The following is a 13,589-nucleotide window of genomic DNA, read 5'->3' as shown; positions in this document are numbered from 1 at the left end:
GATCCAGCTGCCTGGGGCCAGCATTACCATATATTGTTTTCTCCTTTTGTCCTTCTCTGCTTTAGCAGCTGTTTGGTAACCTTCAGGAGTAAGGGGCAGGGTAGTCATACCCTGGGAATTCTCTAAGTTAATGTAATATGGATGACAAAGAGAGAGAATATGAAGGGGGGAAGAGAGGGAGAGAGAGAGGGAGAGAGAGACATAAAAGGAAGGGTAGGGTAGAGACAAGGACATGCTCCCTTCCGGCACAGAAGAAAGCCAGTATGATTCAGTCTTATTCTCCTCTCCTGTTCCCTCCACCCAACTCTTGCATACTCTCCTCTCCTCTTTCAGTTTTTTTCTCTTTTCTTTCTGCTTTTACATTCCCATTAACTAAACTCTGCCTAAAGCCAAGGCTACATATTCACTGCAAGCAATATGAGAGGGAGGACATTAGGGAGGACAACAGGCAGGAGCCAAGGACCAGGAGACATTATTTTCATAGCAACCTAAGAACCCAGTAGTGTCTTGCATGAATTTGGGAGGCAGAAAAAATAAATTTTGTTTCTAACCACAGCTTCCGGAATTAGAGAATATTTTGCTCCAATTTACCATTTTGATTTTCTATCGAGCAAACTGAAATGTATTCAAATACATATCCTTTTAATGTATATTTATTTAATATGCTGTGTTTACATACTATGAGTCAGTCAGAATGGGGAGATATGGAAGACAAAGAGAAACTAGAAATAGTGCACTGCAGTGGGAAAGATGGAACCAGCATGCAAAGGATGCAATTCTGCTGTTACAGAGGCATGAGGAGGCATGAGAGGGTAGAGGCTCATGATAGAGGCTGACAAAGAGGACAAAGAGCTCAGAGGAGTCTCAGAAGAGGAGAGACCTACATGAGTCCTTGAAAAGCAAAAGGAGAAGTTTGGGCAGAGTACAGTGTCCCTTCCAGCAAGGGGAATAACATCTGGGAAGCTTAGAGTCCAGGGATGTTCTGCAGTCACCAAACAAGCGTAGCCCTGCTGAGTGTCCAAGTAGAAGAACAGTATTTCTCAGGCTTTGGCCCTTCTGGACAGCTGCAAAGCTTGGATGTTCAGGGGCTTTCCTTCATTCTTGGTAGCTACTAAGAGCACCAGAAAGCTTCAAGGCAGCCAAGACTTAATATTTCAAGTATTTTATTTCTAGAAAATGAGGTTGGCACCATTGAAGCATCTTTGTAGTCTTTGGGCGTGTACTGAATCTTCCCCTTGCTGTGGGAGAATCACTCTTTCACATACAAAGCATCCACAAAGAGCTTTGGGCTCTGCATCCTGCCAGCCAATGGTAACCACCATCCATACAATGGTGGGAATCTGAAGGGCTGACGACATGGCCAGAAATTCCTTCCCGCAGCTGCTCAGCCCACCATGAGCACAGATGACAGGAGATGTGGAAATTCTGATTTCCTAGGCCCACTGACATTACTCAGAGGGTAGATTCCAAAGCACAGCTGGGAGAGATTGACAATAGCCTTTTCATTATGGTCTGTAGGAAGGCTAGGGTGCAAGCAGACAATGGGAACCCTTAGCTGCCAATGCAGAGAGCCCACAAGTACGTCATTCACTCTGAAAATGAGGAGTCAGCATTTACGCACAGCTTCCCAGTCCCCACTTCAACAATTGCCTGCTCCGTCTTTATTCAGAGCACCCCTCCACCCTGCTAAGTTTGTTGGTGGAAGTTTCATCTTTCAGGAACATGAACACATGTTTGGGGTCAACTTAGCATGGTGTGCCAACAGCATCCATTGTTGTAGATATGAGTACATACCACTTACATGAAGCAAAGCCCTATCTGTATCTGTCTTGATCTGCCTATGAAAAGGAAGAGGGAAAGGTGGAGGAATAGATCCCCAAATAGGATGGAAGCTGAGCACCGATGGAAATAGCATTGTGGGATAGTTCTCTCAACTGTGGGAAGAGTTGTGGGGGTCATGAAGTAGGAGCACCAGGGACACAGACAAAAACTGCAGTGCAGAGATGAAATGAGTCTCAGAAGAGCCTCACTCCAATGTGCTGTCCCTCCTCTTTGTATCTGTGAGCCCTTTAACAGCTTTTCCTGTGGTGATCTATAATCTCCTCCTCCTTCCTCCACATTAGGCAATTCTCCCTACACTTTATGCAGCCTGGCATCTAAAGTCCTTTTCATGGGAAAGAGTATGATTAATGTCATGATTAGAGATAAGGCTTAATATAAGCTCCTGGGGAGGAAAGAGAGTTACTTCGACATCACCATGGTATAAATTCTCAATGCCAGCGAAGTTTCTGATTAGTGGGTTTAGACAGCAGGAGAAGGAAAAAATAAATGTGTTGGTTATTGTTTTGTTTTGATTTCTTGTTTTTGTTTGTTTCCTTGCTTGCTTAGATACCAACTTGCCTTACATCTCTTTACACATAAGGACTTTTAGAATACTTGAGAAAGGGGGGCAGGCTGAGGGCTGAGCTTTCCTAAATGCCAACATCAATGATTTAGTCATGTTTGGAGGCCCTGTTTCTGGCCTCACAAGGGCACACAGTGTTAAGAATAACTTACCTCTTCATTTCTCTGAAATTCACACACATCACCTTGAGTTTGAAGCCTCCCTCCTCATAGAGAGCATGCATGGAGGGTTAAGGACTTAGATATGTACCTCCATAAACATTTATTTTGGCTGAAAGAGAAACCAATGGCTGGCGTTCAGGAGCAAGTGCTACCAATAACTGTTTTCTACACAAGGCCAGATGATAAAGACTTTGGAGGCCAGGCCCATCCTCTGTGACAGTTACTTAGCCACACTACCTCAATGCAAAAGTAGCCATCAACCATGTAGAACAGAGAACTGTGGCTCTGTTCCACTAAAACTCCATTTGTAACACATGCACACACACACACACACACACAAATGAATTTCATTTGATTTCCATGAATTATGAAAAATCATTCTTCGGATTTTTTTTTTAATCATCGATTTCCAAATGTCAAAATTGTATTGGCCTTCTGACTCTCAGATATGGCCCACTAATTTGTCCTAGTTTATCTACCCGTGTTCTAGGTCAAAATATATTTTACAAAGTTGAAACATTGTAACTTTGTGGATGTGGTATAATCCAGAAAACCTGAATGAAACATTAATGCTAGGACAATTGGAAAGCTAGCATTTTCAAGTGAAAAGAATATTTTCATGGTCATATAAGGATCGTTTGAATCGCCAGCCACGTAAACAGAAAAATAACTGGGTTTTGTCAAAGGAGCAAAGGCAGTTCGTGTCCTCCCACTTTCAGTTTTCAGAAAGGTCCTTTGTCTGTAGGTCATGCAGAGTCCACTTAAACTCAGCCCAGGCAAATGACCCCCTTAAGGCAGATTCTGACAAGGGAGACTGTATGGTGTTTCTATGTTCTGGAGGCAAAAAATTATGAATTCAATCATAATAGAGTCTAGTAAATTGCTTCTCCCAGGTTCCAATTAGCTTCTTCCCATTCCCAAGGAATGGCATTTCGAAAGCTTGTCACCTGTCTCAATTCAGCCTGGCCGGTACTTTCCACTTATCCCTGCTCTACTGAAGTGGTTTGTTAAAAACTGACTTGAAACTCAGGAGCTGAAAAGTCCAAATTAAGCTATAATGACCTTCTAGGAGAGGCCGAGGCAGCATAAAGAGAAAAGAAATCTAAGCAGATGTTGGGGGTGCAAAATTCAGAGTGCTGGAAAAAGACCCAAGACCAGCTTGAGGCTAATTCCTTGTAATGAAAACCACTCTACCAACTGGAAACTGAGGCATGGAGCCTCAGAAACAGATGAGTACAGTTTTCTCTAGGACACTTGTAAACAAGAAAACAGATTTCCAAAAGAAAATTCAACTGCACAAAGGCAAGATCAATGCTATACTAACCTATTTATTGCATTTTGTGGGGACAGCACCGCTGAGCATACAGTGACAACATCTTGTTACAGACTCTATGTGCTTTGGCCAATGGATTTGCCGATTAAAAAGCAACCCTTTGATAAATCGTATAACTGACCTTGCCTCTGTCATTATTCAGAAGAAGTACCTTCCCTGGAAAATCTCACGGTGACTGAGGCCGGCTGGGATGGCCTCAGACTCAACTGGACTGCAGATGACCTGGCCTATGAGTACTTTGTCATTCAGGTACAGGAAGCCAACAAGGTGGAGACTGCTCACAACTTCACAGTCCCTGGTAACCTCCGGGCGGCGGACATCCCAGGCCTCAAGGTGGCCACTCCTTATATAGTCTCCATCTATGGGGTAGCCCGGGGCCATAGAACACCAGTGCTCTCCGCTGAGACCTCCACAGGTACTTTCTTCCTTCATATCTAAAGCTTTTGTCTCCCAACAGGAAACCAACTGGGGATAATCATACTTCACTGATTTTTACAATGGCCTTGTTCAGCCACAGCTGTAGTGCCCTGGGGTCTGATGCTGGATAGCCAGGCCATCGCGTGACATAGTTCCAAGGCCATGTTAACATTTCACATAAACAACACACTGCTGCTGTATGGAATCCATCATCTGGGATGGTCCAAATAAACCAGGGATGGTGACCCCACACTAAGGGCTGATGATGTGCTAGAGTCAAAAGGAAATTAACCACAGAATGAATTCCTAAGCTCTCTGAAATTGATAAACCAAGAAAGCAAATATTTCCCTACATGCCTCTTCTGCTCTTTCCAAGGTTTAAAATATTGCATGAAGCATGTTTATCTAACAAATGTCCTGTTTTCAGGGGATGTGAAGCCTGTCCTTGTGTTCAGGATTTCGTCTATCTTACAATGACTTTTAAATGCATTCTTTGTCCTTCTCTAGGGAAAACTCCCAATTTGGGAGAGGTCACTGTGGCCGAGGTGACCTGGGATACCCTCAAGCTCAACTGGACTGCTCCAGAAGGAGCCTATAAGAATTTTTTCATTCAGGTGCTAGAGGCTGACACGACCCAGACTGTCCAAAACCTCACAGTCCCAGGAGGACTGAGGTCTGTGGACCTGCCTGGTCTCAAAGCAGCCACCCGCTATTACGTCACCCTTCAAGGGGTCACCCAGGACTTCAGCACGGCCCCTCGCTCTGTTGAGGTCTTGACAGGTATTTTAGACCCGTTCACTCCTTTTCTCCAATCTCTGTCTCTGCTTAAGGGGAATCCCATCTCTAAATGGGACTTAGACCCTTCCATGTTGGGGAAATACTGGTGAATCACTTCTACTTCTTTTCAAATATCTTATCCATTATTTGGCCAGGTCCTGCTCTTAGTCTAGTAGACTCCATACAAAATTCCACCTACTCTTCATTTTCAAAAGTGAGAGGTGACTTCTCTCAAAAAAAATGTTTTAATTATAATATCTAAGAAGCTTGAAAGCAAAATTTGTAAGTGAAAAATGAAATCACTCTGAGCTCATTTTAAAAATACTTGAAAGTCTCCCATAAACCTAGTGGTATATCAAGAATGGAAGTTTTGAGCTATTCTAAAAACTACCTTCTATTCCCAATGACGGAAAGTAAACCTTGGCTTTAATTCTAACAATTGGACTGTGCTCAATACTGCAGTAAATCACATATCCGTAGTCAACACAAACCAAAGAGCTCATCCAACTTCAGCCAAACTCCATCTCACCTGAAGCCCAGAGTGCAGTTCCCTTTATAGTAACTTCATCCCTGTGTATTCTCATGCAGAGAAGGTTCCAGGTCTGGGAAACTTCACAGTAACTAGGCTTAGATGGGATGTTCTCAAACTGGACTGAACCACGCCAGACAGGACTTATGACCAGTTTATCATTTGAATCCAGAAGACTAGCCAGGCAGAATGGGCCTATTCCATTCCTGGTCACCTGTGCTCCATGGAAATCCTAGGCCTCAGGGTTGGTACTCCCTACACAGTCACCTTGCATGGCAAAGTCAGGGGCCGCAACACTAAACTACTTGTTGTAGAGGTCATCACAGGTACATGACCATTCTGGACTAGAGATGTAATATATGCCAGTCTGGCTGTTCCTAGAATAGCAAAAGATCCCTCATAGGTAGGTCTTACCTGAATATGGTTTGCTGGTAACATGAAACTGTGACTTAGCAGGTCTGGACTAGAATTCTGTATTACGAGCTGGATGTTTTGCTTTGCATCCTTTTTTTCCCTTGCCATTGAATTTAAAATAATATCCTTGCTTTAGATCCCTTCAATGAGCAATAGATAGACTAAGAAATGAAAGCATTTGACAAAATGCCCATCATCTAGCTAGTGTTGAAGAGCTAAGTGAGTAGGTGTGTTATTCAGGGTTCTCTAGAGAAACAGAAATTATAGAATGAACGCACATGAGATTTATTATGGAATACATATGGGATTTATTATGAGAATAAATATGGAATTTATTAAAAACCACTTAGAGGCTATAGTCTAGCTAATCCAAAAATGGCTGTGTACCAACAGAAAGCCCAAGAATCCAGTCCACGAGACTGGGTGTCTCACCTGGTCCTTCGTATGCACTGAAATCCTGAAAGCAGGCCCTAGTGTCAGAAAAAGAATGGACTTGCCAGCAAGAGTGAGAAGAGGCAGACAGAGAGGGTGTCTCATTCTTCCATGTGTTTTGTAAAGGCTGCCAGTTTCATAAAGGCTACCAGCAGAAGGTGTGGTCCAGCTAAAATGTGGTTCTTCCAACCTAAAAAGGGCTGGATTAAAGGTGTATCTTCCCCAGTCTCAAAAGATCTGGATTACAAGTGGATCTTCCCACTTCAAATGATTTAATTAGGAAAAAAAATCCCCGAAGGTGTGCCCAGCTGCTTGGGAGTTAGTTAATTTCAAATGTAATCAAGTTGACAACCAAGAATAGACTTCACAGTCATAAACCCAACCACGGTAAGACAAAGAAAGACAGACAAAGGAGAACAGACTTTTCTAGAGAAATCTTTTCAATACTGCCCTCAGAGACATTAAGTAATACCCAATTCCTAGTCCTACTCAGATCTGAAAACTGATTTAGACATCTTGTGCCAAAGTCATCCTAAACCCATTTCTGAAGTGCACTCAGAGTAAGAATCTTTCCAAGAAAGGACAGTACATTGAAGTTTCATGTTTCCCATTTAAGCTGAAGAGAAAAAGAAATTCATCTTAGTCCTTGAAATGCCCCTTGAAATATGCTGTCCCATCTATCACAGAAAACTTTATGCTATTCATAAGGGCTCCAAAATAGCTTCCAAGGAGAATGAAATGAATGGTAAAATTTGTGGCGATAAAGTTTGGATGTCATGCCCCTCTTCATGTGCCTTCTACTTTGATAAGGCCATCAAATTACCTAAATCAAGCCATCAGTTTTCCTGCTTACATATGCCAAGTAAACTTGCCGATTGCTGTGAAGTACACACATATCAGATATAGGGAAGATAATTATGGTCACTTACCCAAGTCGGCCAGGTTATTATTTTGCCTCATTCCTGGACTGGGTTAAGATAAAACAGAGGTTGTCTGGGATGTGTGGTCTAGGTCAGGGATGCCGATGAGCTACATTTAGAGTCTGCAAGCCTTGCTGCAGCTGCCTAACTCCTTCAGTAAATGGAATTTTCCAGTGAAGTCTTTCTTGCAGCAGATAAACAGTTCTCAGCAAGTGCACCTGTGTCCCCAGACCTTCCAGAAAACCCTGGGTCAGTGTTGGAACATCTTCCTTAATGGATCCTGGTACACTTAGGAACAAAATTATACACCTTACAAAAGGCTAAAAGCTCTACAACTTCTAATCCATGGCCACTTCTGCCTTAGGAAGATGGATAAGGGTTCACTTCAGTTTGTCAGGGCCTTGCTTCTCATCCTTGAGGACCAGAGTCCAATCCTCAGATCCTCATAAGGGTACAAAGGTATAAATACTTATAATCTCAACTAAGGAAATGGGGACAAGAGGATTATTGATGATTTCTGGAGAGTCAATCTAGCTGAACTGGTGTGTTGCACATTCAGTGTGAGACTCTGTCTGAAGCAAAGGTTTGGAGTGAATGAGGAAGACATTTGATGCCAACCTCTGGACTCATGCACACAACAGCAAACATATAATCTCTGTCTCTCTCTCTCTCTCTCTCTCTCTCTCTCTCTCTCTCTCTCTCTCTCTCTCTCACACACACACACACACACACACACACACACACATTAAAGCCAAGACTGTACCGATCCCAAACAGTGAATTTTTTCCATATCCCAAAGTCTCAGACTTTCTTATTCAGCAATAATGGAAGTGACTTCTTCTTAAACAATTAAAAAGAAAAACTAATAGTGGGCCCTGTTTTTCTCATTTACTAAGCAGCAGAGAATCACTCTTAATTAAAAGTAAGCATGCTGATTTTACACAGTCTTGCTTTGTGATACAGATGTGTCATGCCAAGGGTTAAGCCTGTGGGAGAGTGCAAGCCAAGCCAGGAATCTATTGTGTAACATCATGGCCTTGAAAGTTGAGAAAAGCTCAGAGACAAACCAGACTACCTGTCAGAACTTGGGAACATGAATTCTTCAGAAGCCCAAATACAGAGCAGGTAGCCAGCCACAAGATGATCCTTGACCTCAAGTAATAAAATGAGGCATGACTTCCCCCATGACTAGAATATTCCAAAACCTATCAACAAGTTCTAATGTTGCCATTTATCAGACAGTTTCTGTGCCTTGTGCATGATATGAAGGTGTTAATAAATATCAAGTAATAGCAGAACCTAATGATGGTACTGAAACTACTACTTAAGACTGAGGCTCAGAGAGAAAGCAAGATGCCCAAGATGATACAGTTTGCCAATATCAATTCTAACCCAGGTCTGTGGGCCTCCAAATCCTGTGCTTTTGACTATTCCTACTTCCTTATCCCCTCTGCAATCCCACATTTTCCTGGTTGCCTTTAGCCCCTGGCTGTGCCTTCCCAGAGACTTTCATGCTTCTGCCTTTCAAGGAGGAATGATGCACATTTTCCTTTTCTGATTGTTTCAACTCTTCTCCAAATCATAAGCAGAGTAGCAAGAATCTGAGTACAAAAATACCCAGAGATCAGGAGCTACCAAAACAAAACAGCCTTTCTCTCCCCTTTTGCTTTTCTGGAGTAGGGTTGTGGGATATTTGGCTGTCTTGCTTGGTTTGCAGCACTAACGGAAAAATTCTCTGCCTTCTTCAGAGGATCTCCCTCAGCTGGGAGGCTTGTCTGTGACTGAGGTCAGCTGGGACGGCCTTACACTCAACTGGACTACTGATGATCTGGCCTATCAGCACTTTGTCATTCAGGTGCAGGAGGCCAACAATGTGGAGGCCGCTCAGAACCTCACGGTACCCGGCAGCCTCAGAGCTGTGGACATCCCAGGCCTCAAGGCTGACACCCCTTATAGAGTTTCCATCTATGGGGTCATCCAGGGCTATAGAACACCGGTGCTCTCTACTGACATCTCGACAGGTATCATCTCTACTACCCATGCTTGGTCCTCATGGTTTCTCTCTCTCTCTCTCTCTCTCTCTCTCTCTCTCTCTCTCTCTCTCTCTCTCCTTCCCTCCCACCCCCCAACACCCCCAATATGGCAAGGGAATTAGCTTTTCTTCGTGAATGATTCCTTTGTATGCATGACGCATGCTCAGAAGCTTCTCTGTGAGCCGTTCCATCATTCCAATGCCTTCGGCACAGCAGTGATGAGCCATGTAAGACACCGACACGTCTGGCCTCCAACATCCACTCTCTTGATTCACCTAGTCAATCCTGCAATGGCATCTTTGCATGGTGGCCTCTGTTTGGAGAACCATCCTGTTGGTTTTAACTTCCATCTATAAGCCTGGCAAAGAATCAAAAGCCCATCTTCCCCACATGTGAGTTTTGATGGAGCACACAGACCATTTATTTTAGAGACTCTTTTGCTGTTTGAAAATGATGCTGCAAGATTTCACATTTTCTTGTGGAGATGTGTCCTACAGTGCTGACATTTAACCAGTGATTTTTGGAAATGAAGTGAGCACAACAGGAGAACTGAATTACCCTACTCTCTCGGATGCAGAATCATTGCTAGGCCATCAAACTATCAAATTGTCCGTCAAAGAGAAGAGACATCATACAATTCTGAATGGATAAATATACCAAAGACAGTGTTGTTCTTTAACAGGACACTCAGGAGCCCTCAGATCAAGAAATATCTCAGGCTATAAATATAACAGAATTGATGCCCTCTTTTTGCTCTGTGAATCAAGAGTTATTCTCTGAAGCAAACTCCCAGTCCCAACACTAGGGATGCATTCTGGTTTACTCATTACAATATTACAGTTATAAAGCATCCATTGGGAGTCTGCCCAAGAGAACAGCCTTCCCTAACCCTGTTTGATGTGGCTCGTCCTTACGGATGCACTGATGAGTTGTTTCTCATGAGACTTCCTCCCTTTTTTATGGGAGACTAAACTCTCATAGCAAACCGTTACATCTTTGTTGATTCAAAAGAACAACTCTGATTTTACATCACTTGTTAAGGGAACTGTCACTGATACACACATAAAACATAAGCAACCACAGAGTGAACAGTGACCTCAGGATGCCGAGAGATTACAGTCGAGGATCTCCTGAGATTTCCCCAGGATTCTTGTCTGTTATCCACAAACTATTCCATCCCAGAAGGCAGAGCAATCAATCACCCACCACTTCTGATCTTTCCTGCAGATCTCGTGGTTTGGATGCCATTTGTATTCTTTTTTTATGGTAGTGACATTCTGGTCTCTGACAAGTTGGCCCATGGAGAGGAAGGGCTATAATTCTTCTGCGAATCTGGGATTAGGGGGTCTTTCTCCTTGCTACATAGATTGTACTAGCTTCACAAATGCCTCCCATGTGTACACACTGCATGCTATACCACTACTTCTCAGAAAAGCAAAAGCCCTGGCAGGACATCTCTCCAGCAAAATACTATTTCTTAGCTAAAAAGGGTTGTCTGAACTGTTTGACTCAGCTGTCTTGGCTGCCAATGTAGGACTAGCCTTCTTGACCTACATAGACATAAGTAAAAGAGAACATACCATTTTAACAGAGGATGAGACCAGCTGGCTGTTCCTTATCTAAAGTATGGAAAAAAGAATCAAGAGTTACCCTGAGAGATGGGAGGATCTTTTCAAGTGACAAAATCAGAAGCCTCAAGGTCCCACCCAGGGAGGCCCATGCTGTCAGAATTATTTAGCACTCATTTTGATAGATAGGCATTCTCTCAAAGCTAATGCAGGAATCCACATAATTGGCCCCTGAGTATAGCTCAAGAGCCTGAAACCTGTCAGCCCTCATATCTGTTGACCGATTGCCAATGGCCCTGAGGCAGGGCTCTTGGAGACAGATCCAGCTAAGATGAAGCCAATTCCACAGAGACTAGCCAGCCTCTGTCCTGAGGTATCTTGCCAGGCCTGATCATCAGTGGCAAATGCAGGGCAGAAATATCTAACAGCCATACCGCCCTTTGTTCATGTTTCTCTTAACAAAACCATTTTCTCTTTCCTTGGTACTAATTAGTAGTGGCAGCATCGCTTTGTCTCACTGTATCCCTGAACTATAAGGTCTTGCTCCCCATGCCTGGTTCCATTAACTACCTCCACCTTGAAACACAGCCAAATAACTAAATCATTTGATTTTTTTTTCTCTCCTGCCCTCTCCTTTTTCAGCCAAAGAACCTGAAATTGGAAACTTAAACGTTTCTGATGTAACTCCTGAGAGCTTCAATCTCTCCTGGACAGCTACCGACGGGATCTTCGACATGTTTACTATCGAAATTATTGATTCTAATAGGTTGCTGCTGACAGCAGAACATAATATATCTGGTGCTGAACGAACTACCCACATCTCAGGGCTTCCGCCCAGTACTGACTTCATTGTCTACCTCTCTGGAATTGCTCCCAGCATCCGTACCAAAACCATCAGTACCACAGCCACCACAGGTACATGAGTGTTCTCTAGTTTCTGATATTCTCTCCACAGTCTCTCTCAGCAGGATACAGCCTCTTGATTTCATTGGCCAATGAGGTATAAGCCATTGAATATCATCTTCCCTAGGTTGCTGGGCTGCGGCATTGTCTAACAAAATTTTCTTCTGACAGCCACCTAAATGGTCCATTTGCGTGAATCCATATCTCTGATGATCATAAGCAGACCATTCTCAACATCACACAAAATTTTGCCCAGGTTGCCATAAATAATTTGGAGAAAGGAACTCCCTCCTGCGATAACTTCAAAGTTGTTATTAGGCTTGTAAAGATGTCTCTTCCAATCAAATTTACTTTTTTTGGCTATCCTAATATCTGTCTCTCTGTAAAGTCTTGGACATCCTCATATCCAAATATCCTAGTGATTTAAGAAAATTGTCAACAGTGCCCTGTTTTGCATTTTTTACTCCATCTGGGAAGGTGAAAAGAAAGAGCAATGATAGTTCACTCATCAGATAAGCAAGAGGTATCCATATCATCCACATTACCTCAACCTCAACACCAGCTGTAGAGGAAAAGATGTCCCCTGTCTAGAATGCTGAGAGACACATAGCAAAAAGGGGAGACTAGTCCTTCTCAGATAAGAGACGTAAGTCCTTTCCAAAGGGAGCAGACTGGTCTTGCTCTGCATATGCAGTCCTGTGTCATGTGTATTGTGCCAGATGATTTCTGTTGTGCCTTGAGAAGGACTCTAGGGAGGAAAGCATTGACCATTCAAGCAACATTCTTAGCACATTTGAGACAATAACTTCACTTTACAGATAAATTAGCATGATCCAGACTTAAAACGAATATGTAAGGAATGCAGTTTTTCATCATAGTTCACAAAAAAAAAAAAAAAAAAAAAAAAAAAAAGGTCCATGTTCTGGGGAACACAAGAAAAGGATTGGTATTAAGCATCAAAATTACCTTCTGCTTAGATGGCCAATTTATATCCTGTTTTAGACTATTATCAAGGTAATCACTAGGAAAAAGGAGCCAGGGATGCTTCATTCGTAGTCCATCCAAATATAACACAAAGGGGACAAAAATAAGTTGACCACGTGTACCTGGTTTAAATTGGTTTTCAACAAAGAATAATTTCTTGCCTGAAAGGCAGAGTCATAAGCCTTATGGACTTGGTCTTCTGTGGTTTAGTTTTGACTCTAATGGTGAATTTAATGAATATACTTCCATATGTAATCTTATTGCTAACATAGACAGCTCTCTTCTTAGTTACATATCTGCCTCAAATATGACCCCAGGAGCTTGCCCTAAGTAGCTTTTTTTTTTTTTTTTTTTTTTTTTTTTTTTTTTTGATTTTCACCAGTCATCCTGAAACCCTGCTATCTCCATCCTCAAGCAAGGTGTCTTCTAACCACAGCACTTAGCTGCCCAGGTTGGTAGGCAGGGAGCATGCTCAGATCCTGATGGTCCATGCAGCTGCAAACACTTCCCATTAGGTGTTCTTCAGTCCCCACTGAGCCCCCTTTGAACATTTTAAAAATCAGCTACTGCCCATTTTTCATCATCTTACTCCTACCAGATCCTTCTCAGTTTGATGTAGCCTTCTAATGATAGCTTTAAAGTACACTTCATCCCAAATAGAGGACCTTCATGGTCTAACTGCTCTTGCCTTATGCTCATTTCCATCTGGAGCTG

At 42.8% G+C, this 13,589-nt stretch overlaps 1 protein-coding gene across 1 annotated transcript in view; it reads left to right on the top strand.

Annotated features, from left to right (window-relative positions):
* The window catches only part of Tnc (tenascin C), an 87,119-nt gene that overhangs the window by 43,356 nt on the left and 30,174 nt on the right, over positions 1–13,589 (top strand). Inside the window, 5 exon segments of the mRNA XM_052176641.1 lie at positions 4,041–4,313; positions 4,823–5,095; positions 5,681–5,947; positions 9,136–9,408; positions 11,631–11,903. Of these exon segments, the coding sequence (XP_052032601.1) occupies positions 4,041–4,313; positions 4,823–5,095; positions 5,681–5,947; positions 9,136–9,408; positions 11,631–11,903 (1,359 nt within the window).

The sequence above is a fragment of the Apodemus sylvaticus genome, chromosome 3 (genome assembly GCF_947179515.1).
Source record: "Apodemus sylvaticus chromosome 3, mApoSyl1.1, whole genome shotgun sequence".
Classification (NCBI taxonomy): domain Eukaryota; kingdom Metazoa; phylum Chordata; class Mammalia; order Rodentia; family Muridae; genus Apodemus; species Apodemus sylvaticus.
The sequence above is the reverse complement of the archived record's forward strand: the minus strand, read 5'-3'. Positions and strand labels throughout refer to the sequence as shown.